General features: G+C 50.7%; 1 protein-coding gene across 1 annotated transcript in view; it reads right to left on the bottom strand.

Moving 5' to 3' along the window:
- The window catches only part of IFT81 (intraflagellar transport 81), a 1,024,548-nt gene that overhangs the window by 962,935 nt on the left and 39,611 nt on the right, over nt 1–22,002 (bottom strand). The window contains exon 2 of the mRNA XM_078667498.1: nt 753–917. Within this exon, the coding sequence (XP_078523624.1) occupies nt 753–896 (144 nt within the window). The 5' untranslated portion in view covers nt 897–917. The remainder of the gene's footprint in view (nt 1–752; nt 918–22,002) is intronic.

The raw sequence follows: 22,002 nt of genomic DNA on the forward strand, positions 1-22,002 counted from the left end.
CATGTAAAGCAGTGGATTTTAAAACATTCAGCCAGGAGGGCCTTTTGAAAAATTTACTTGTGTAGGCTTTCATAGGTCATTGGTACTGGTACAAAGGTATTCTAAGTGTGCACATGCATATGATTTTCAAGAAAATCATGAGCAATTCAAGAGTGTTTTTAGTCAGTAGCTGATTGACAGTTCAGGTTGGAGCATTTTTTTAACGCGACCAGTGACTGTGCAGACCAGTAACTGCACATTTGCACATGCTTCATCCTAAACTAGCAGTCAGCTTCTATCTAAAAACATTTTTAAATGCCATGATTTTTTAAAAACATATCTTAATTGATTTTTTTTATACATACATCAAGTATACCGAGGGGAATACAGTAGACTGCAACTAAGAAGTAACGCTACTTGACTAAACTAATTTCCTTATAGGAGGAACCAATTGTATGCAGGACACAATTGGAGATGAAAATGCTTATGATTATTGACAAAAATTAATGGTCAGAGTTCATATGGGTCCAGGGACCCCATGGATTGAGGTCACAGTCTCCTATGGTGCCACAGGTTAAGAAACACTGCAGTATAAAACCGGAGAACAGATTTAAGAGTTATGACTCTACAGAGTGAAGGATTTACCTTGATGATATGAGTTAAATTCACAATCTTAATACTAAAAAAACCAAAAACAAACACATACACACTTCCAAAATCTCCTAGTGTAATAATATTACTAAATTTACAGATATGATTATTCTACTTCTTACCTTAGGGTCAATTTCTGCCAAGACATCATTTAGAACTTGTAGAAGCTGCATGGGCTCCAAGGAGTCAAACGAGATTAAATTATAGTTCTTCTTGAAGGGATCCTTGTTAAGCTTCTCAACAATGAATTTAATTTGGTCACTCATTTTGGCATTAAGAACGTGCCCCTATGAACAGATAAACACATTATTAACAAACTGTATGTAATATGTGAACTATAAACTATACATTAAAAAACTAAAAAAAGAAAGACATTGGAGAAGAATAGAATAATTAGTTTTGCAAATATTTCACCATACATTAACTTTTCTACACATTTTTCCACATCTAGACCTAGCTTAAGGTAATATTGTAAGAACTGCAAATTTTTCACTGCAAACTACTTGCTGGATGGTCCACTACGTCATTGATTTTACTTAGTAAGTTAGTGCACTGTTCAGATATATAAAAAAAATTATAATCTGATTCCATACGGATTTTTTCAAACTTGCAACAAAAAAAAGGTTTCAGAATTATAGAAAAAAACATTTTAAATCATGGAATAGAACCTTTTTATTTGTAAAGAGCAAATGAAAAAATATTTTAGAACATAAGAGTCAATCAGGAAAAAAGGTGATCAATGGATTATGAAATAAAAGAGTTAAGCGTAGGGATAGTATGAAACGTAGGAGAAAAGATGACTGGTTAACTTTAATCGACATCCTACTCCGTCTGGTATTTGAACAGGAACTTAAAAGATTATCTCTTTCAAATACTAAAGAATGATAACTTGAGTTGACTCATTGCATTATGTGATATCTGACAAAGAGCAGCTTGTTACATAAATGGGTCAGGGGATGGAACTATGGTGGAAAAGACAGACAGTATGATTGTTTTTCACATTTTCTTGTAAGGTTGCTGAATAATCATCAAGAAAATGAAGGTAAAGTTTTCCTTCTGATTGTAATATAAGTACAGAGCTTAGGTATCTATTCATCTGTCAATTAATGTAAAATAGATTCACTGTTAATCTGATCAGATGTTTCACAGGTGAAGCACAATCTTTAAGGTTTTGGCCCTTTTTTTAAATAAAAAACTCCCTAATGGTAACAAGGATTTGTTGGTGTGTGAGAAACATTTACCTGTGCAACAGTAGATATGTTATTAGCAGCAAGACAACATGTTTGTGATGCACACAGTTATCAAATTAATTATATTATATCAATTATACAGTATAAAATGTCAATTATAGATTATACTATCCTATATATTATATTATGTTGGAGTGAGAGAATCAATCAATCAATCAATCAATCAGGTCATTTATATAGCGCACTACTCACCCGTAGGGTCTCAAGGCGCTGGGTGGGAGGGGGGTGCCGTTACTGCTCGAACAGCCAGGTCTTGAGCTTCTTCCTGAAGGAGAGGTGGTCTTGGGTCAGGCGCAGGTCGGTCGGGAGTGAGTTCCAGGTCTTGGCGGCCAGGTAGGAGAAGGACCTTCCTCCTGTTGTCGCTCTTCGGATGCGGGGGACGGCGGCGAGGGCGTGGTTGGTTGATCTGAGGAGGCGCTTGGGAGTGTAGAAGTTGATCCGGTTGTTGAGGTAGCTGGGGCCTTGGTCGTGTAGGGCTTTGTGCGCGTGGGTGAGGAGACGGAAGGTGATTCTCTTGTTGATCGGGAGCCAGTGTAGATCTCTCAGGTGTCCGGAGATGTGGCTGCGTCGGGGAATGTCGAGGATGAGTCTGGCCGAGGCGTTCTGGATCCGCTGTAGTCTCTTCTGGAGCTTGGCGGTGGTTCCGGCGTAGAGGGCGTTGCCGTAGTCCAGTCGGCTGGTGACGAGGGCCTGGGTGACCGTCTGCCTCGTCTCGGTGGGGATCCACCGGAAGATCTTACGTAGCATACGCAGGATGTTGAAGCAGGACGAGGAGATGGCGTTTACTTGTCTGGTCATGGAGAGGGAGGAGTCCAGGAGGAAGCCCAGGTTGCGTGCGTGGTCCGTCGGTTTGGGTGCGGTGCCGAGGGCGGGGGGCCACCAGGAGTCGTCCCAGGCGGAGGGCGAGGAGCCCAGGATGAGGACCTCCGTCTTGTCCGAGTTCAGTTTCAGGCGGCTGGTCATCATCCATTCGGCTACATCTCTCATCCCTTCGTGCAGGTTGGCTCTGGCGGTGGCGGGGTCGTTGGTCAGGGAGAGGATCAGCTGGGTGTCGTCGGCGTAGGAGATTATGTTGAGGTTGTGTTGGCGTGCGATGGCCGCGAGGGGGCTCATGTAGATGTTGAAGAGGGTGGGGCTCAGTGAGGATCCTTGAGGGACGCCGCAGATGACTTTGGTGGCCTCTGACTTGTACGGTGGTAGGCGGACTCTCTGTGTTCTTCCGTCGAGGAAGGAGGTGATCCATTCCAGTGCCTTGTCCTGGATTCCGATGTTGCCGAGGCGCTGTATTAGGGTGCGGTGGCAGACAGTGTCGAAAGCCGCGGAGAGGTCCAGGAGGATGAGGGCCGCTGTTTCTCCGTTGTCCATCAGAGTTCGAATGTCGTCGGTGGCAGCGATGAGGGCGGTCTCGGTGCTGTGGTTCGCTCGGAAGCCAGACTGTGAGGGGTCGAGGGATCCATTCGTCTCGAGGAAGGCGGCCAGCTGCTTGTTGACGGTCTTCTCGATGACTTTGGCCGGGAACGGGAGGAGCGAGATGGGACGGTAGTTCTTGAGGTCGGTGGGGTCTGCTGTGGGTTTCTTGAGAAGAGCGCTGAGTTTGGCGTGCTTCCAGCTCTCAGGGAAGGTGGCGGTGTCGAAGGAGGTGTTGATGATGTCCCGCAGGTGGGGTGCGATGACAGCGTCGGCCTTGTTGAAGACGTGGTGAGGGCAGGGGTCAGTCGGCGATCCGGAGTGGATAGAGTTCATTGTGCGGATGGTGTCTTCGGTGCTGATCGGAATCCAGGTGCGGAGGGTGGTGGTGGGTGGCGTTGTTGTGGTTGTGGCTTGCGTTTGTTGGTTGCTGAAGCTGTTGTGTATGTCCGTGATCTTGTTGTGGAAGTAGGACGCGAGGGAGTCGCAGAGGTCTTGCGTCGGGGTGATGTCATTGTTTCCGGGGTTGGAGAGCTCTTTCACGATGTTGAAGAGTTCCTTGCAGTTGTGTGCGTTGTTGTCCAGTCGGTCCTTGTATGTATTTTTCTTGGTGGCGCGGATCAGTTGGTGGTGTTTCCGGGTGGCGAGTTTGAGGGTGGTCATGTTGTCCGTAGTTGGTTCCCTTCTCCAGACTTTCTCGAGGGCTCAACAGTTCTTCTTGGAGCTCTTGAGTTCGTCGGTGAACCATGGTGTTTTTCTGCTGCAGGGTCTGCTGGGTGGGGTTCTCAGAGGGGCGAGTTCGTCCGCGCAGTTGTTGATCCACTTCGTGAGGTTGTCGGCGGCCTGGCTGGGGTTCGCTGAGCTGGCGGGAGGGTGCTGGCTCAGGGAAGCGGTGAGCTGGTCGGCTGTGATCTTGTTCCAGCTTCTTCGGGCAACCTGTTGCTGGTGGTGGTGGATCGTCGTTCTTCTGAAGGTGAAGTGGACGCAGCTGTGGTCCGTCCAGTGGAGTCCTGTTGCGTGGCTGAAGGTGACGTCTTTGCTGGATGAGAAGACGGCGTCGAGTGTGTGTCCGGCGAGGTGGGTGGGGGTGGTCACCAGTTGCTTGAGTCCGAGGTTGGCGAGGTTGGCGAGGTTGTCGAGCAGGCTGATGGTGTTGCGGTCGCTGTTGTTCTCCAGGTGGAAGTTGAGGTCCCCCAGGAGGATGTAGTCGGCGGAGGGGAGGGCATGCGGGCTGACGAAGTCGGCGATGTCCTCGCTGAATCGTGTGCGTGGACCCGGGGGTCGGTAGATCAGGGTGCCTCTGAGGGTGGTCTTCGGGTTGGTGTGGATCTGGAAGTGCAGGTGTTCAGCGGTGGTTAGGGTGTCGTCGGTGTTGGTTGTGATGCGGATGGTGTCTCTGTGGATGATGGCGATGCCTCCTCCCGTCTGGTTGGCGGTGCGGTACCTCCGGATGATCTTGTAGCCCTCTGGGATGGCGATGGCGATGTCGGGGGCTGAGGAGGCGTTCATCCAGGTCTCGGTGAGGAAGGCAACGTATGGGGCGGTGGTGTCGAGGAGGTTCCAGAGTTCTACGGCGTGTCTGTGGACGGAGCGGGTGTTGAGCAGGATGCACCTGAGGTGGTTGCTGCTGGTGTTCGGCTTGGCGGGTGTAGGGAAGGTCCGGGTGCAGGTGAACTTGCAGGCGTGGCAGCTGAAGGGTCCGTGGGTGTGCTTCGGGGCGGCTCGATGACATCCTGGGGTGCGGCCGGTGTTGAGTGCGATGAGATCGGCGGCGTTGTAGGTTCGTCGGGTCGGCTTCCGTCGGTGGGGGCCAGGGATCCTGGCGCTGGTCGCGGTCCGGTCGCGGACGGGCGCAGACGGGCTTACCTTTGGCGCGCCTTCGGCGCACAATCGGCGCGCCCGCTGCGCGTTCGCACGGTCGCCATTTAAGGCGAAGTGCGCGGGTGGGCGGGGCAGCTGGGAGGCGGGAGCGGGGAGGGAACAGAAGGAAAAAAGGGGCGGGGTCGGCGGTGGTGGCGGGAAGCGGGGGCGGCGAGGGAGGCGGGAAACAGGACGGAGGACGGCCAGAAACTTAAGAAACAGGCACAAATTACAGGAAAAAACGCTAAACACGGGCAAAGACTAAGAGAAACAGAAACAAGCACAAATTACAGGGAAAACGCTAAACACGGGCAAAGACTAAGAGAAACAGAAACAAGCACAAATTACAGGAAAAAACGCTAAACACGGGCAAAGACTAAGAGAAACAGAAACAAGCACAAATTACAGGAAAAAACGCTAAACACGGGCAAAGACTAAGAGAAACAGAAACAAGCACAAATTACAGGAAAAAACGCTAAACACGGGCGAAGACTAAGAAAAACAGAAGCAAGCAAAAATGAATGGCAAAACAGCAGGGTCAGCCGGCAGCGAGGCAGGCAGCGAGGCAGAGGGCACAGCAGAGGGGCACACGCAGCAGCTGGTGGCCGTGCGGCGCGGGGGTGTCCCACAAGTGGGTCACACTTACCTGTGTCGCACGGTCGCCATTTAAGGCCAAGTGCGCGGGTGGGCGGGGCAGCTGGGAGGCGGGAGCGGGGAGGGAACAGAAGGAAAAAAGGGGCGGGGGCGGCGGTGGTGGCGGGAAGCGGGGGGCGGCGAGGGAGGCGGGAAACAGGACGGAGGACGGCCAGAAACTTAAGAAACAGGCACAAATTACAGGAAAAAACGCTAAACACGGGCAAAGACTAAGAGAAACAGAAACAAGCACAAATTACAGGGAAAACGCTAAACACGGGCAAAGACTAAGAGAAACAGAAACAAGCACAAATTACAGGAAAAAACGCTAAACACGGGCAAAGACTAAGAGAAACAGAAACAAGCACAAATTACAGGAAAAAACGCTAAACACGGGCAAAGACTAAGAGAAACAGAAACAAGCACAAATTACAGGAAAAAACGCTAAACACGGGCGAAGACTAAGAAAAACAGAAGCAAGCAAAAATGAATGGCAAAACAGCAGGGTCAGCCGGCAGCGAGGCAGGCAGCGAGGCAGAGGGCACAGCAGAGGGGCACACGCAGCAGCTGGTGGCCGTGCGGCGCGGGGGTGTCCCATAAAGTACAAGCTTCTGACAGGGCTTGCATCCAAGGAAAAGAAGACCACCATCTTCCTCTCACATCACCACAAAGGGTATAATTGTTAATCCACAGGATATTTGACTACTGTGATATCATCAATTTAGTGTAATATGCGTTTGTGACGAAGAGTTATACTGTGTGTGGTCATAGTATAAAGAACCAGAGGGACATACGTAGAAAGTGGGGATTGGAGGAGGCAGCCCGGGACACATCTCAGAATGCAGCCGGGGCACCTTTGAGAGAGCTACCCATCACTGCAGCTACTGAATATATTCCCTTCCAACATAAGACCAAGCCTCCAAGTACCCCCAATTCATATAGCTGGTGCTGTGATTCTCCTTTATCCCTCACAACAAGAGTTAGATGTTGTGGAATTTGAACAAGATATTTGTTCAGGTCATGGAGGGGGAGGCACAACACGATCCCACAGCGAACACGATAATCGGTGCAGCAATACTGCTTTGAAAGCAAATAGCACCAAAATAAACATACACAAGTTGCTCAGTGCCAGACTAGAGGATTAGAGGGTGCTCCGCTTGCTGAAAACACCCACCCTGGGATATCAATGTGCAATCATCAGTGGCTGCTGGTGCACAAGAGGGATTATAGGGGAGGGTGAAAGAAAAGATTCTGGTACATGAAGCACCACAGCACAAAACCGCAATCAAACCCAATCTCAGACTTTTTTCTAGCACAGCCTGCAAACATGATTCTCAAGAAAAGTTACACCGAGCTTAGCACATGTACTTATTTCCAGGTTGCCAACTTTTAGTCTTCCTCCATGATGAAGAACTTTGAGTTGTTGCTGTGCACGTCTGTAGGTGGACAACACAGCGCAGAAGAGGATTAATGTTGGAGGGAAAGTAGGTGGTGCACTTGTCTTTAGCATCCTCACCATTTAATTTTGTAGAATGTGTTTGTAGGATAGCTGTGACGCATTTTTCACTGTTCCTGGAGGTTGCCACTGGCAGTTTTCAAAGTTATTTGGCATTGCTTTCTGATAAGTCTATCTCTCATTGTTATGAAGGGTTCACACTAAGTTTACCCCTCTTATCTTTTACACTGAATGGTCGAGTTTTTTTTTCTCAATTTGCTTCCAGTTGACTATTGAATTTAGAGGACATTGAAGTGCTCCTGGAAATAACTTGTTGGTGTTTGAGATTCTTCTGCTGTGAGTTATTTGACTAGGTATTGTATCACGAAAGGGTGTGCGGACACTTGCTGTCTAGTGGTCTCCTTTGGACTCCTCCTTGCTGCCTTTAGTGAGGTGTCTAAGTGTCGTGTCTACATGACTATTTGTGCTGATAGGAGCTAGAGATTTTTTCATTGGTGTATGATGTATTTTCCCCTCACTTTCTGCTGCACAATAATGCTTACGGACACACTCGTATGGAAGGGGTTGTGGGGCTATAATTTGATGTCCTGGTTTCCATAATGCTTTCCTGGGATTACACAGATCAGTGTTCATTGTAATCATGGTCTCTGGTGGCTTCCATGATACTTGTTCCAATGACCATTCTGAGCCTATTTCCAATCAATCAATGAAAACAGATTTGTAGAGCATGGCTAATCACCCGTGAGGGTATCCAGGCGTTGAGCGCTGCTGCTGCTGCTGCAGGGGGATCAGTTGAACAGCCAGGTCTTGAGTCCCTTCCTGAATTCTGAGAGAGAGGGTGAGGTCCGGAGGTGAAGGGGAAGGCTGTTCCAGGACTTGGCAGCAAGGTAGGAGAAAGAGCATCCGCCACTATCGGCTGGCTTCACTGTGAGTGACAGCATTCTGCGCTTTCACAAGGTGCATATTGGCACACAAAGTAGTTTTGTTCAGTGCCAGTAGCTACTGTGGAGGCGTGTGCTTTTTGGGACCAAAAACAATTTTTTGCTTTTGCCAATATTTGTAATAATGATTAGGGCCGGGCAGCTCCCACACTAATAAGGTTTTACAAAAACCATGCCGAAGCAATTCACACATTGACAACACTAAAAAGATGACCACCAATTTTCGACCTACTGGCTTTGCTGATGCTTGTTTATTTTTGTTTCCCATAATCTCATTGAAGCTGTTTACACTGATTTTCCATTATGAATATTTTTGGGGAATACTAGCTTGCATCAACATATGTTACTAAATGATGCTGCAAAGAAATGGTACCTGAAATTTTACAGAAGTTTTGCTAAATGTTTCTTTTCCTGCTTTCATTTATTTATGAGCATTTTATTTTGCAATCAAAGAATCATCAATCTTGCTTTCAAGCTTCTGCAAATATTTGCATCAAATCAGAGAGCATTCTGGGAGCATTACACATAGCCTCAAACTGCTAAACTTTGAAAACGTGTGTATACATTTTATACTGGGACTACTGTCAGTAGTGCAGTCAGAGCTTACAACATTTACTTAGAGTTCTCACCCTGACAATATTGGCTTTCAATTAATGAACCATAAATACAAGTCTGAACATCATTTACATATGGACCAAAATATTATCTTAAGTGCAGACAGTCCCCTTCCTTGATCCATAATGTGGTACTGCAAACTGACAGCTAAAGGGTTTATGCTGCAGGGGTTTGGGCCTACTTGTCCCAAAATACACATGAAAACTTGTTGCCCTTGACCCCAAACTATATGACCTGGGCGTCAGGCTATAGGAATTCCACATCCCTGGGAGGTCAAGGATGAGTCTGGCTGTTGCGTTCTGCTTGGTCTGCAGTCTCTTCAGTAGGAGATTGGTGATTTCGACTTGAGTGGATTGACTGTTGACTCGGGTGACGGTTTGTGAGGAATCTGGCAGAGGAGATGGTGAGGATGATGCCATGGTTGCGTGCATGGTCTGTTGGTGTGGGTAATGGTCCTAGTTTGGAGGGCTACCAGGAGTCGTTCCATGGGGAGGTGTTGCCACCGAAGATCAGCACCTCAGTTTTGTCAGTGTTGAGTTTCAGGCAGTTGTTTCTCATTCAGTCTTTTTTTTTATTTTTTTATTTCAAAAACTTTATTGCAGTCAATATGGTGCATTACAAGTCATACATGACGCAGAGGATGCAACATTTGATCCTGGTGAATATTTCTCATGTTATTTCAAAGTTACATCTTAAGTGGGGGGCGTGGCTTGGCCGGCTGCAAGAAGGCGCACTTTGAGTGGGCTCTAACGGCCAAGATCTTTATCCGCCACGATCCTGCAGCCTGAGCATTTTTTGCTGTCCTTCGCTATCCACGCCTCGACCGTGGGGGTGAGAGGATCTGCCTGCAACCTTCTTTGGCTGACTCTGGCGTTGCTGGGTTGCTGATCGGTCTTGGGGCTGGTGCCGGGCCGGCACCGCGTTTCTCCCGGAGCTCCAGTGGCGTCACCACACTCGGTCCGTGGTGCTCGGGGAACGCCACGGCGGTGCACCGGCTGCCTTGCGGTGAGTGGTGTCCTGCAGGGGGGGTCTGCTGGTGGTGGGCTGGGGGCTCCCGGCTGCCTGGCCTGTGCTTGTGGTACTGCGGCCTGATCGGGGCCTAGTTTCCGCCTCGGCTGCGGCCGTGGTTCGTGGTCGGGTCTCGGCTGGCGCGCTAGCCCGCCGGGGTTTGGTGTGGCAGTGCGGGGGCTCTAGCCAGTCCTCTCTGGTTGCGCCTATCATCCGTGTGGCGCGGGCTCCTGCTCCTTTCGGGCCTCGGTCGGGCCGGGCCTGGGTGATCGCCGCCGCATCCATCTGGCGGCGTGGGGCCCCGGTGCGGCTCCGGCTGAGGAGGCGCCGCGTTGCGCTGTCGTCGGGGACGCCTCTCCCTTACTGAGCCCCGGCCTTGCCTCAGAGACACCCGGCGACCCTGCGGGCAGCTCTGGCGCAGCGTCTCTCCCCTCGACTGCCTGCCCTGAAGACGGAACTCGTCCTGCTGATGGCTGTGGCCCGTGCCTGGTGATCCCTCTCCCGGCCCCCTGCTACACGCTGCCCTGAGAGTGGCCGTCTCCTGCTGCTGGTGTAAATCGCGGCCTGCTACACCCTGCCTTGGCCTCTTGCACTGCTGTTTTACTGGCCTTCATTGACTCCCCAACCACGCCTGTGCTTCCTTCATTTATGGCTGGCCCCCTTATTTTTGGGACTTCTCTTTGCCTCCGAGTGCCCCCGCCTGTGGAGTTAAGCGCTGGGCCTCCTGCGACTGCTTGCCCCGCAGCCTTCAGGGATCATCGCGCATACTGCTGCCCCCCTGCCGGAGTCCTGCTGGGCCTGGGGGGCCTGAGTCCTGTGTACTGGGACGCCGGTGGGGTCACTGACCGGGCCATCTAACTCGGCCCCTGGCGAACAACGATCGGACCTATACCTCGCCGTGGAACCCGGGAAGAGGCTGGTGAGGCGGCTAGCTGTGTATGATCGGCGGTTCGGGCCTTGCGTATCTCCTACTTACCCGCATGATTACACCACGTGGCGTGGTTCGGCGGTCTGTTGCCTTGCTCGTCTCCCAGACACCCTGACCTCTGGTGGGCTCCTGCCGTACTCCTCTTTCAATCCTTGGGCCTCCCCTCCGCTGGCCGTCCCTGCAGCAGGCCACGTCACTATGGGGAAGTCGGAGCCCAAGATAGCTTTTGAGCTCCGCAGGTCTTCTCGCCAAGATGGTGCGGGCTCGGAGGCGACGGACTCCGCCGGGGCTTCCGACGCCCTCCCTGGCCGCGACGACGATCTCAAAGCTATAATGTTGGAGGTGAAGTCGGCGGTCACCGGGATCGCCTCTCAACTGGAGCAGCTTTCGGCTCGCCTTGACTCGGTGAAGGCCCGGGTGGACTCCCACGACAACAGGCTCCTTCACGTTGAAACCAGGGTCTCCGATGACGAGGACGCGCCCACTCAAGATCGACAGAAGCTGCTCCAAATGGACAAAATCCTGGCAGTCATTCGTGAAAAGAATGAGGACTTGGAGGCGCGCTCCCGTCGATGCAATCTCTGCCTTACGGGCCTTCCCGAGTCCACCAACATCTCCAAAATGGAGGACTTTCTGGAGGACCTCCTCAGGGAACTTTTCGGAGATATCCTTTCATCCTTCTTCGTGGTGGAGCGCGCGCACCGTTCCCTGGGTCCACGTCCTCGTCCTGGTATGCCCTCCCGCCCCATTCTGGCCAAGATATTGAACTTTCGCAACCGAGATGCCATCCTCCGGGCCGCCAGGGACAGGGGCACCATCACGCACCAAGGCAATACCCTCTCCTTTTATCCCGACTACATCGTGACTGTGCAGGCCGCGAGGAGAGAATTTCTGCCAGCCAAGCGAATCCTTCAAAAACATGACGTGTCATACTCCCTGGAATATCCGGCGAAACTGAGAGTCCGCCAGGGCACCAAGATGCTGCTCTTCCCCGACCCGAGGGAGGCGCTCGCTTTTGCCAAACGCCTAGACAAAGACTCCAGAAATTCCCCCTCGGGGTCATCTAATGAAGCCACCAATCAGCTAAGTGACAATGACTAACTGTCCAGGCCGGTCACCGTTTGTATTTCTCATTGTTGTTGGTGATTAATATCGGACCTCCGTGTCCAGGCTGATCTTCTGCTCGCAACTCTTACCTCTTTATTGTCTGCGGATGCCCTAATCACTGTGAACTGTGGATTGCTCATATGTGTTGTTTTATTGATCTCCGCAGCTTTTACTGTGCCATTTATTCTCCTCTCCTCTACTGAGCTGTTACGGGGCTCCTCTTCAGGCCCGCTGGGCATATGAAATGTACGGTTTATACTTTATTTTTCAGGAGGCTGCTGCTTGCTCTTAGCTTGGCCACCCTGCTGTCTCGCAGGGGTGTTCGCCGAGCCCTGCCATGCCCTACCTGGGATGATTCCCACTTCTTTGTTTTTGATCCCCGATCCAAGTTGTGAGTTCCCTGGGTGGGGTGGGGTGGGTGGTATTCTCAGCCTGATCGGGGGGTTGGAGTGGGTGGTGGGAGGTGGGGTGTGGGGGGTTCTGGGTCAGGTCCACTCGGTGCGGACCTAGGTCTTCTGGTGGGGGGGGCTTGGGGGGTTTTCCACATGACGTTGTGGTTTTGTTGTATTGCTGTTTCATTGATGCTCTCTATCTTTGCATGCTCCAATGCTTATATTGTGCCATGTCTGATCTTATGCATTTCTGTGCCCTGCGAAGCATTTGCTGCTTTTTTAACCTGGCTAGCCATGTTTCTTCCTACCCAAGCACTGCGCCCTGTCTGCGGCCCGGCTTTGTCGCCTCTGTTGCGGAGTGCCCTGCTTCAGTCCTGGCGATCGCCTTCTGCTGCCACCGTATGCTCCCCTCTCTTTATCTGCTGTGTCACAGCGGCACATCTTTTGTACCATCGATCCTCCTGCTTCCTAGCGCTTGCGTTTGCCCTCCCTGGTCTAGATTTAGCGCCCTTGGGCCGCCACCTGTCCTACTTGCCCCAGGGGGTTCCCGATCCCTCTTGCTGGATTTGGGGGTGGGACGCAATTGGTTTCCTGGCAGAATCCCCCGCGCTTCGCTGCCTCTGACTCTTCCCTAGATGGCTAATATAACGTGCTGGACTTGGAATGTCCGTGGTCTAAACGACTCTCGCAAAGCCCGCCTGACTCATGCCCACTTGCAGCGCCACTGCGTGGCTATTTGCTTATTGCAAGAAACTCACCTGCTCCCCAGCTCGGTATCCAGGCTGCATGCGCGCTACTGGGGGGAGGCCCATTCCTCTACTTATTCCTCCTATGCCAGGGGGGTCTCAATTCTGCTGCGCCGGGGTCTCCTCTGGCAGACTTCCAATGCCCTAATTGATCCGGAGGGTAGATACGTGGTTTTACACGGCCTCCTGTATGCCCAGCCGGTTACAATCACTGCGGTCTATGGCCCGAACTCCGACGACCCTAAGTTTTTCCATCACGTGTGACATCTGATCTCCTCCTGTGGCCCTGCTGCTGTGATCTGGGGTGGGGATTTTAATGCAGCCTTCTCTCGCTGGACCGCTCGGGGGCCCACCGGTCCCACCCGCGGGCTGCTAGTGCTCTGTCCTCTATCCTGACTGACAATTCGCTTTTCGATGTCTGGCGTCATCTTCGCCCGGCGGCCCGGGAGAGGACTTGTGTGATGGGTGCGCGGGGCTGCTGGTCGAGAATTGACCTTTGGATAGCTTCACCTGACGTTTTGTCTTGGACGGTCGATGCCACTCACATGGCCCGAACCCTTTCTGATCACGCGCCGGTCCGACTTATCATTAAACCCCCCTTCTCTCAACGTCAGGCCTTCTCCTGGCGCCTTTCTCCCAGTGCCCTCAGGGACTCCGTATTCCGTTTTGGAATTCAGTCCTCCATCAATAATGTTTTCGAGCTCAATGAGGGATCCGTGGACTCAGCTTCCGTCCTCTGGGAGAGTTTTAAGGCATACATTCGAGGGGAGTGCATATCTAAGCAATCGGGCGTTCTTCGGTCTATTCGGTCTGCACTTGCTAGGCTGGAGGGGGAGATATGTGACCTTGATGCTGATCTGCTGTTGAATCCTGGTCCTGATGTGCTGGCGCACCTGCGCCAGAAACAACACTGAATTTTCGGAAGAAGCTGGCCGCAAGCTATCCTTTTTGGGCAGAGAGGGTCGAGCCCGTCGTTTTGGGGAGGGGGACCGCCCGGGGCGCACCCTTGCCAACCTATTGCGCCCTCCTCGGGCCGCTTCCTATATAACCGCACTCTGTGACGAGGGTCCGGATCGCACCACGTCCACTGGGGAGACATGCGCCTGGTTCGCTGCATTCTATTCCGGTCTTTATTCCGCCGGCTCCCCCCCCCCTCGGTGGAGTTTGACCAATACTTTGAGCCTATTGCCCTGGTCTGGTTGACGGATTATCATCGGAAATTCCTTGACGAGCCTATTTCGAAGGAGGAGATACTGGCGGCGATCAACAGCCTCCCGAGTGACAAGGCACCGGGCCTAGACGGCCTTACCACTTCCTTCTATAAAACGTTTGCTGCTCCTCTAGTTCTGCATTTAGCCGTCATGTACAACGAATCCTTCGAGACGGGCACATTCCCACCGTCCCTTCGCGAGGCCTCATTGACCCTCCTTCTCAAGCCCGATAAGCCAGAGGATCGGTGTGACTCTTACCGCCCCCTTTCCCTTATTATTATAGACAACAAGATCTTCGCTAAATTAATAGCCTTTCGTCTCTTACTATTAATGCCCACCATTGCACTCCCGGATCAATCTGGCTTTATCCCCGGCAGGGCCACCTCCCACAATCTCCGAACCATTTTCTCCGTTTTACATCAAATTAACCCTGAGCTCCCAGCTGTGGCGGCATTACTCGACGCCACGAAGGCGTTTGATACCCTGGAATGGCCCTTCTTATTCTATGTCTTATCGCGCATGGACTTTAGTGCCTATTATTTGCAGAACATTCGTGTTCTTTATACCAATCCCTAATAAAAGAGAGAGGGACCCCAAAGCCAAAGGGATAGGGTTCCACAATTGACGCAAGTCAGAAAGAAATTCCCTTTGGGCGAATTTACAATGGTACATGAATACTCACAAACATACAAAAAACTACCAACATTTCATATATCACAAGGAAGCAATGTAGACAGGTGAAAATTGCAACATATGTGAAAACACTATAGCAAAAAATATGGTATTAAAACAATTTATTGAGCATACATTACAACAAAATAAAAGCTAAAAATTGGGAAACACATACAGGACAGTACATTAATCAATAAAAACAATATTCCAATAAAAAGGAGTACACAGGGGAAAAGGAATAAACTCAACCAAAACCATTAGTTTTGAATTCCTCCTTAATTTATAATCCCAGATTAACTCCTAGGGCGTCGACGCGTTTCGGCGGTACATTCAATTTAATCCGCCTTCTTCAGGACAATGTATAAACAATGTTTCCCAAAATTTTCTCATGCAAAAGATATATACACACACACCGGTGTGTCATAAGGGGTGTTCAGCCTCCTTATCTCTAAGTGGGAGCTTTCCTCCAGCGAATAGCCTTCTATAAATGTCCACAGTACTATTTAGATTCAATGACAGGACGCACTTAAAATCATTTCAATGTCCGTAAAATGCATCCAGCTTGATGACTGGAAGTTAAAATTAAAGGGCTGCCTCAGAAGTACGCGGTAATTATATCTAAGGTTCCGACTTTCACTTCTCATTAGAGCATTTTCGAGAATCTTTAACCATGCAGGTAAAGGTTAGGAGTTCCGCTCCAAGGATACTCACTACCCGAGGGAATTTCCTCAATGTTGACCCTTTCGTATCCAGGTCAAGCACGTCCCGCGTACTGATCCTCTCGTCTTCCCGGCAAATCCAAGAGATCATTCGGTTCTGAGGGCTCTCTGGAGTCCAGATTAACTGGAATAAATCTGTGCTTTTTCCCTTGACTGACGCCACACGTTCGTTCGCGCCTGATTATCCCTTTGAGTGGGCTTCTGGCCCCACGCGTTATCTAGGGATTTGGTTGAGCAGGTGCCCAGACAAGCTCTGGTGCTCTAATTTTGGCTGCGCGGTGGATTGGTTCGAGTCCAGGATCCCTCAATGGACCCGACTGCCGCTATCCCTGGCGGGTCGTGTCGCTATAGCCAAGATGGTAGTCCTCCCCAAATTTCTCTATTTATTCTCCAACATACCTATCCCCCTGACGACTTATTTCTTTCGTCGACTCCGCTCGCTGGTGGTGTCGGTGGTGTGGGCCGGGCGGCAACCCCGAATTGCGTATGAAATTCTAACACTTCCTATGTCGATGGGTAGGCTGGGTGCCCCGGATTTCAGCAAGTATGCGCTTTGTGCTCAAGCTAGCTTCCTCCATTTCTGGTTGCATCCCACCCCTTACCAACACCATGTCGCGGTGGAATCAGATGTTGCCTCCCCCTGGCCCCTGTCCACGGCCCTATTCGCACCTGCTGTTCGGAGGTGAATACTGTGGAGACACTGCGCTGGGCGTGGTCGCAGCTGAGCCGCCTTGCCGGTCTCCCTCTTCTGTCCGCCAACGCCGCACCCATTGTTGATCACCCGGATTTTCCGCCCCTGCAGTCCTCTGCTATGTCTCGTCATGCAGCGTCTCGGGGCCTTAAGGCCGTTGCAGATCTATACCCGGACGACTCCTTCTATTCCCTTCCGGAGTCCCCGTCCCTGATGGACACACTCCTTTTTTATCAGCTGCGCGCTGCCTGTCGGAAACTGCACCCAACCTTCCCGCGCCCTCCCGGCATTGGATTACGTATACACTTCGGCGTCCCCACGTAAACTCGTTACTAGATTGTACGCCCTTACTCTGCTGGCCTCTACCGTCTCCTCGTCTTGTGCGCGCGACGCTTGGAGCGCGGATCTCGGTGTGGAGATATCGGACGCCGATTGGCTTTATTGTTGCAACCAGACTACCAAACTTTCCCCGAACTATTGGTTTCGCTTGATCCACTTTAAGTTTTTACATAGGTTTTACCGCACGCCGGTGCATCTTCACCGCTTGGAGCTCTGCCCAGAGGACTCCTGCAGGCGCTGTTTGGCGCCGGCCGCGGACTTTGCTCACTTATCCTGGCTCTGTCCTAAGGTGCAGGAGTTCTGGATAGAGGCCTGTTCCATTATCTCTGCCATTACCGACGCGGACGTAAGTCCAGACCCCTCCGTTTGTTTTCTTGGTTTTGTGAAATCTTGTCCCGATGCCTCCCGCAGGCTGATCGCCATGCTCCTGGTGCTGGCTAGGCGAAGAATAGCTATGTGCTGGGGCCGTCGTCCCGCTCCTGAGGTCGCGGCCTGGCTGGACGACGCCTCCTGTTGTCAAAGGCTCCTTTCTGAATTTTGGGACCTGATGCCGGCCAGATCGCGCCCGGTTGATATCTGGGGACCCCTGGTTGCCTATCTCCTCTCCAATGCCCCCTCTAGCGGAGCTGCCTCCCCTGCGCTCCCCGCCGGCCCTGGGTCCGCTGTGGCCGCTGATGATGACGGCGCCTGACAGCCTTCTCCTACTCCGTCCGTTCCCGCGCTGACAGCTGATCCCTACCTGGGCTGCCTCTCCCACGCTCCCCGCCGGCCCCCGGTCCGCGGTGGCCGCCGGTGCTGGTCTCCGATTACCCCCTGTCAGGCATGGCCCTGACCATCACTGCTATTGTCCCCCTGGTGTTCCTGCCCATCATGGCGTCACTCCAGGTAGTCTTTTCTTTCTTCTCGTAATTACCAGGCAGCACAGCACTGTTAAGCTATTGTTTCCATGATCGTTTGCTGAGTATTCGTTATCTATTGTAATGGACATGGACTCGCTACTATGTGACCTGTCGCCCTGCATGATGTACTGATGTGGAGCTTTCTCTTGCATGGAGTTGTTGTACTCTGTATGCATTATAAAAATGATAAATAAAATATAAAAAAAATAAAATAAAATAAAAAGTTACATCATAAGTACCCGAGACCTGACTAATGATAAGATCAACAACCCAGCCTAAAGCCCAAACAGCAGTTAGTTTTGTATACATAGACTCACAGTCTCAACATGTGGAGTAGGTATAGCACACATCAACCCAACGGGTCCGGCACCTGGAGACGTGGTTAGATTAGTCAGTTTATTTGTTACCCCATCAAGCTAGTCATACATCAGATGCACAGGTAAGGGTATCGAAGCATGTTCACCCACATAATAAAGTTCCCCACACTTCACCATTGTTCCTCACATTATGGAACTAGCAACCCCAGTCACCCTCGTAGCTGAGCAGAGGAGTCAGGGGAGTTCGCCTCCATGGGTGCCTCAGTGTCTCCTCTCAGTGCCTCCCGATCTCCCCCTCCGGCATGTTTCACGAGATATGTAGTCAGGGGGCCCCAAATATCTTTCGGTCTTGATTTCAAAGGTAAGAGTTCAGCATAACACTGCAACTGGCCTTGCCAGGTAGATAAGTCTCGTCTCCAGTCTTTGAATTTAGGGGCCCGGCCCCTGCCCCATCTCCAAGCCACTTGGCGCTTCGCAAGAAGAAGGCTTGAAGCTAGGAATTTCTTGTGAGGCGTGACGATATCCTGAATACAGCCAAGCAGAGCAGTATGGGGAGCTGGTTGTATCTGTATCATTAACATTTCAGAGAAGCCCCCAAACACTTGTTCCCAGTATTCCCCTACCTGCGGGCACAGCCACGCCAAGTGCATAAAGTCCGCTCCCACCCGCCACATCTAGCACAGGTATCATCTTCCTTCAAGTGAATATTATGCAGTATGACAGGAGTGTGATATAATCGATGGAGAAATTTTTAGTGAATGAGTGATAGTCTACAGCTAGATGAGGCCATCTCTGTCTGCCTGCAACTAAACTCCCATTGTTCATCTGTCAGAGGGGTTTTAAAGTCTTAGTCCCAGTCCGCTCGAGCTGACAGAGGTTGTGTAGGAGGCGTTTCTTACGTATGTTGGTATAGTAAGGAAGTGACGTGTTTGGGGGTTTCAGTCTGTAATAGAGTATGCAAAGGGGCCAATGTGGGTGGTTCCGCGGGGAATGATGGGGGTAGCAGCCTTAACACTTTGCCGGATTCTGATGTACATAAATAGGTCCATGGTGGAGGGAGAATGTGCCCGAAGAATTGCTCCCTAGTCCGAAACTCCCCTCCCACATATAGGTCCCCCCACGCGACATAATGAAGCGTTTCTAACATCCGTCTGCATATCCCTTCACTTGTAACCTGTAGCAGGGAACTGTGGGGAAGCGGCAGTCTGGGGGAGTACATCATTGGGACCTTCAATTTGCGGGCAATTCTGCGCCAGGCTATATTGGTGCAATCCACTGTAGATGGGTCTTTTCCACGTTCTTTTACCTCTGCGAACAGGTAGCCAGCGGGGGGAACCGGGGCCATATACCCATCTTCCACTGCCAGATGTGGCATGAAGGGGGGGGGGATTAAACCAATAGGAGGCAAAGTGCGATTGTGCACAATGATAATAATACTCGAAGTTGGGCACTTCAAACCCACACTGGTTATATGGTAGCATTAAAGTGCTCAGTCGCAGACACACTTGCTTGTCCCCCCCCCCCATATGAGCTGTGTGATTTGCGTGTCAAGTGTTTTAAAAAAAAACTCACCGGGTGATAGGGTATGTTCAGAAAGAGATAGAGCAGTTTTGGCAAGATTTGTTTTGAAAACTTTATTCACAGCTGGTTGGCATCAATCATATCATTACATTGGTTATTTTCAAGTGTTACAGCCGGTAGATCTCCGTTTCCCACAACAGTAATCGTCACATAGTGTATCATAACATTACATAGGCAATCGTCTCAAGTTGCTACGACAGTCACTGTATAAGGTAATGACATATCATCAAACAAACAACCCCCCATCCACCCACCTCCCCCCACCCTCTTCTATCAAAAAAACTAGTCGTCTCCCGGCCATCCATCAGGGGTAATCATTCAAATGAAAGATTGAAAATGGGGTTCTTCCCGGTAAGCATAGGTGCTAATGTGTGCCATTACGTGGGTCACTTCACCGTGTAGTAGTGGGTAACGTAGGGGAATGTGAGTGGGGTCTGGGCCTACTGTTGTGTGCCAGACGCAACGTAACTATTCCCATCTAATTCAGTTTTGGCAAGATAACCATTTTTATCAGGGAGATGCGGCCAGCCATCGATAGGGGAAGGCGTATCCATTTGTGAACATTGTCGGTGATCTTGTCTATAGCGTGTCTATAATTTGTGCGAATGAGAACATCTTTATCTGTGGAGATATGTATGCCTAAATATTTAATGTCCTCAGATTTCCAAACTATGAGGTAGTCCAAGGGGTAAGCTCTGGTTTTATCCGTGAGCGGGAATATTGCCGACTTGGCCCAATTGATTTGGATCCCCGAAATGGCCCCGAATGTAGTAATTTCGCGAAGGACCGGATTAAGGTTGTCTTGGGTTTTTTTTATATATAAAGTCATTTCATCCGCGTATAGGGAAATTAGCAGCTGACGGGATGGGTATACTAATGCCCGTTCCTGGTGGTGTGGTCGTATTTTTGCCGACAGGGGTTCAACTGCTAGAGCGAATAGAATGGGGGACAGGGGGCAGCCCTGCCTGGTACCCCTTGAGATGTTAAAACTATGGGAGCGGGCGCCGTTGAGTAGCACCGTGGCTGTCGGATTTGTGTACATCAGTTTCACCCAGTTTAGAAAGGGCTGGGGCATTCCCATGTAGCTCAGGGTGCCGATGAGGAAGTCCCACTCAGCCGAGTCGAACGCTTTGGTAGCATCTAAGAAAACTGCCACTGCTGAACTATTCGGATCTATGTCCTGCATAACAGCCATGAGCGTTCGCAAGTTATGTGCAGTGGCTCTATTCGGAATGAAGCCCGCTTGATCTGGCAACACCAAGCGTTCCATCAGGAGACTAAGTCTATTGGAGAGGACCTTAGCAAGGATTTTAGTGTCACAGTTCAGTAAGAGAGTGGGCAGTAGGATTCGCAAAGCAATTGAGACTTATCTGGCTTAAGCAGCGACACTATTTGGGCTTCCCTCATGGTTCTAGGAAGGCCCCCTTCCTCCAGTGCTTCATAAAATACATCTTTCAGTATAGGGGCTAGAGGTGTTAGATATGTCTTGTAAAATTCGATGGGCAGCCCATCCTACCCCGGAGCGTGTCCCGATTTCATCCCCATTATTGCGTATTGAGGGAGGTCTAATGGAAGTTCTCTCTGGGAGGTGTATAGGGACTTCTAGTATTCCACGAACGTCTGCAATTGATCAGGCAGATTTCTATGTGTCTCTCCCTGAGAGTCTTGTATCTCTGCGATGTAGTTGGAGAATTTGGGTTGGCAAACCGTGTTTGCCAGTACCCTGCCTGGACGGTCTCCTTCCCCGTATATCCTAGCCCTATGGTATTTGCCCCTGAATTTGCTCTCACGTTCAGCTGCAGTTTCATAGTCCGTCATTTTGTCCCTAAGCTTGGCTCTGGTCATGTTCACCCCCACTCCGTTTGCAAGGTCCCTCTCTAGTGTTTTATTGTCCCGCTCCAGAGTGTTTAGTTCTCGTCTGATATCCCTGAGGATGCCTTCTCCTTTAGAAATACAAAATCCCCGCATTGTAACCTTAAATGCTTCCCATACTGTGGTTAGGCTGATCTCCGGTGTAATGTTCTTCTCAAAGAAGCCCTGAATCTCTTGCCCAATCTCTTCGTTAAAGACTGGATCGAGTAAGTGTAGGGGGTTCAAACGCCAGTTAATGTAAGGGTTTTGCCTTATTGGGATCTGTATAGTGCACTTCACAGGGGAGTGGTCAGAAAGTGTGCAGGCTAGGTGTGTAACATTACCCAGCCAGTGTGCCATGCCCACAGACACGATCAGGTAGTCCAACAGGGACCACGAGGAGTGTACTGCCGAGGAGTGTGTGCCTTCTCTCAGCGTAGGGTGCTTGTAACGCCAGGAGTCGAGAAGGTAATTTGTGTCTATTAGATCTTTCAGTGCTCCCTGTGTGGTGGTATAGTGCAGATGGGTTGCAAGTGACCTATCGTTCTGAGGGCATATTACTGTGTTAAAATCTCCTCCCCAGACTAAGTATGTGGAGCCTATGGATTGTATCTTGCCCCAGAGCGTTTCCCATCCAGTCTGCAACGATTGTCATGCATCTGTGGAAGTTGTCTCTTGTGGCGTAGGGGTCTTCCGATAGTGAGAGGATGAGCTGGTTGTCGTCTGCATGGGAATTGTTCAGGGAGGTT

This window comes from Lissotriton helveticus, chromosome 11, assembly GCF_964261635.1.
Source record: "Lissotriton helveticus chromosome 11, aLisHel1.1, whole genome shotgun sequence".
NCBI lineage: Eukaryota > Metazoa > Chordata > Amphibia > Caudata > Salamandridae > Lissotriton > Lissotriton helveticus.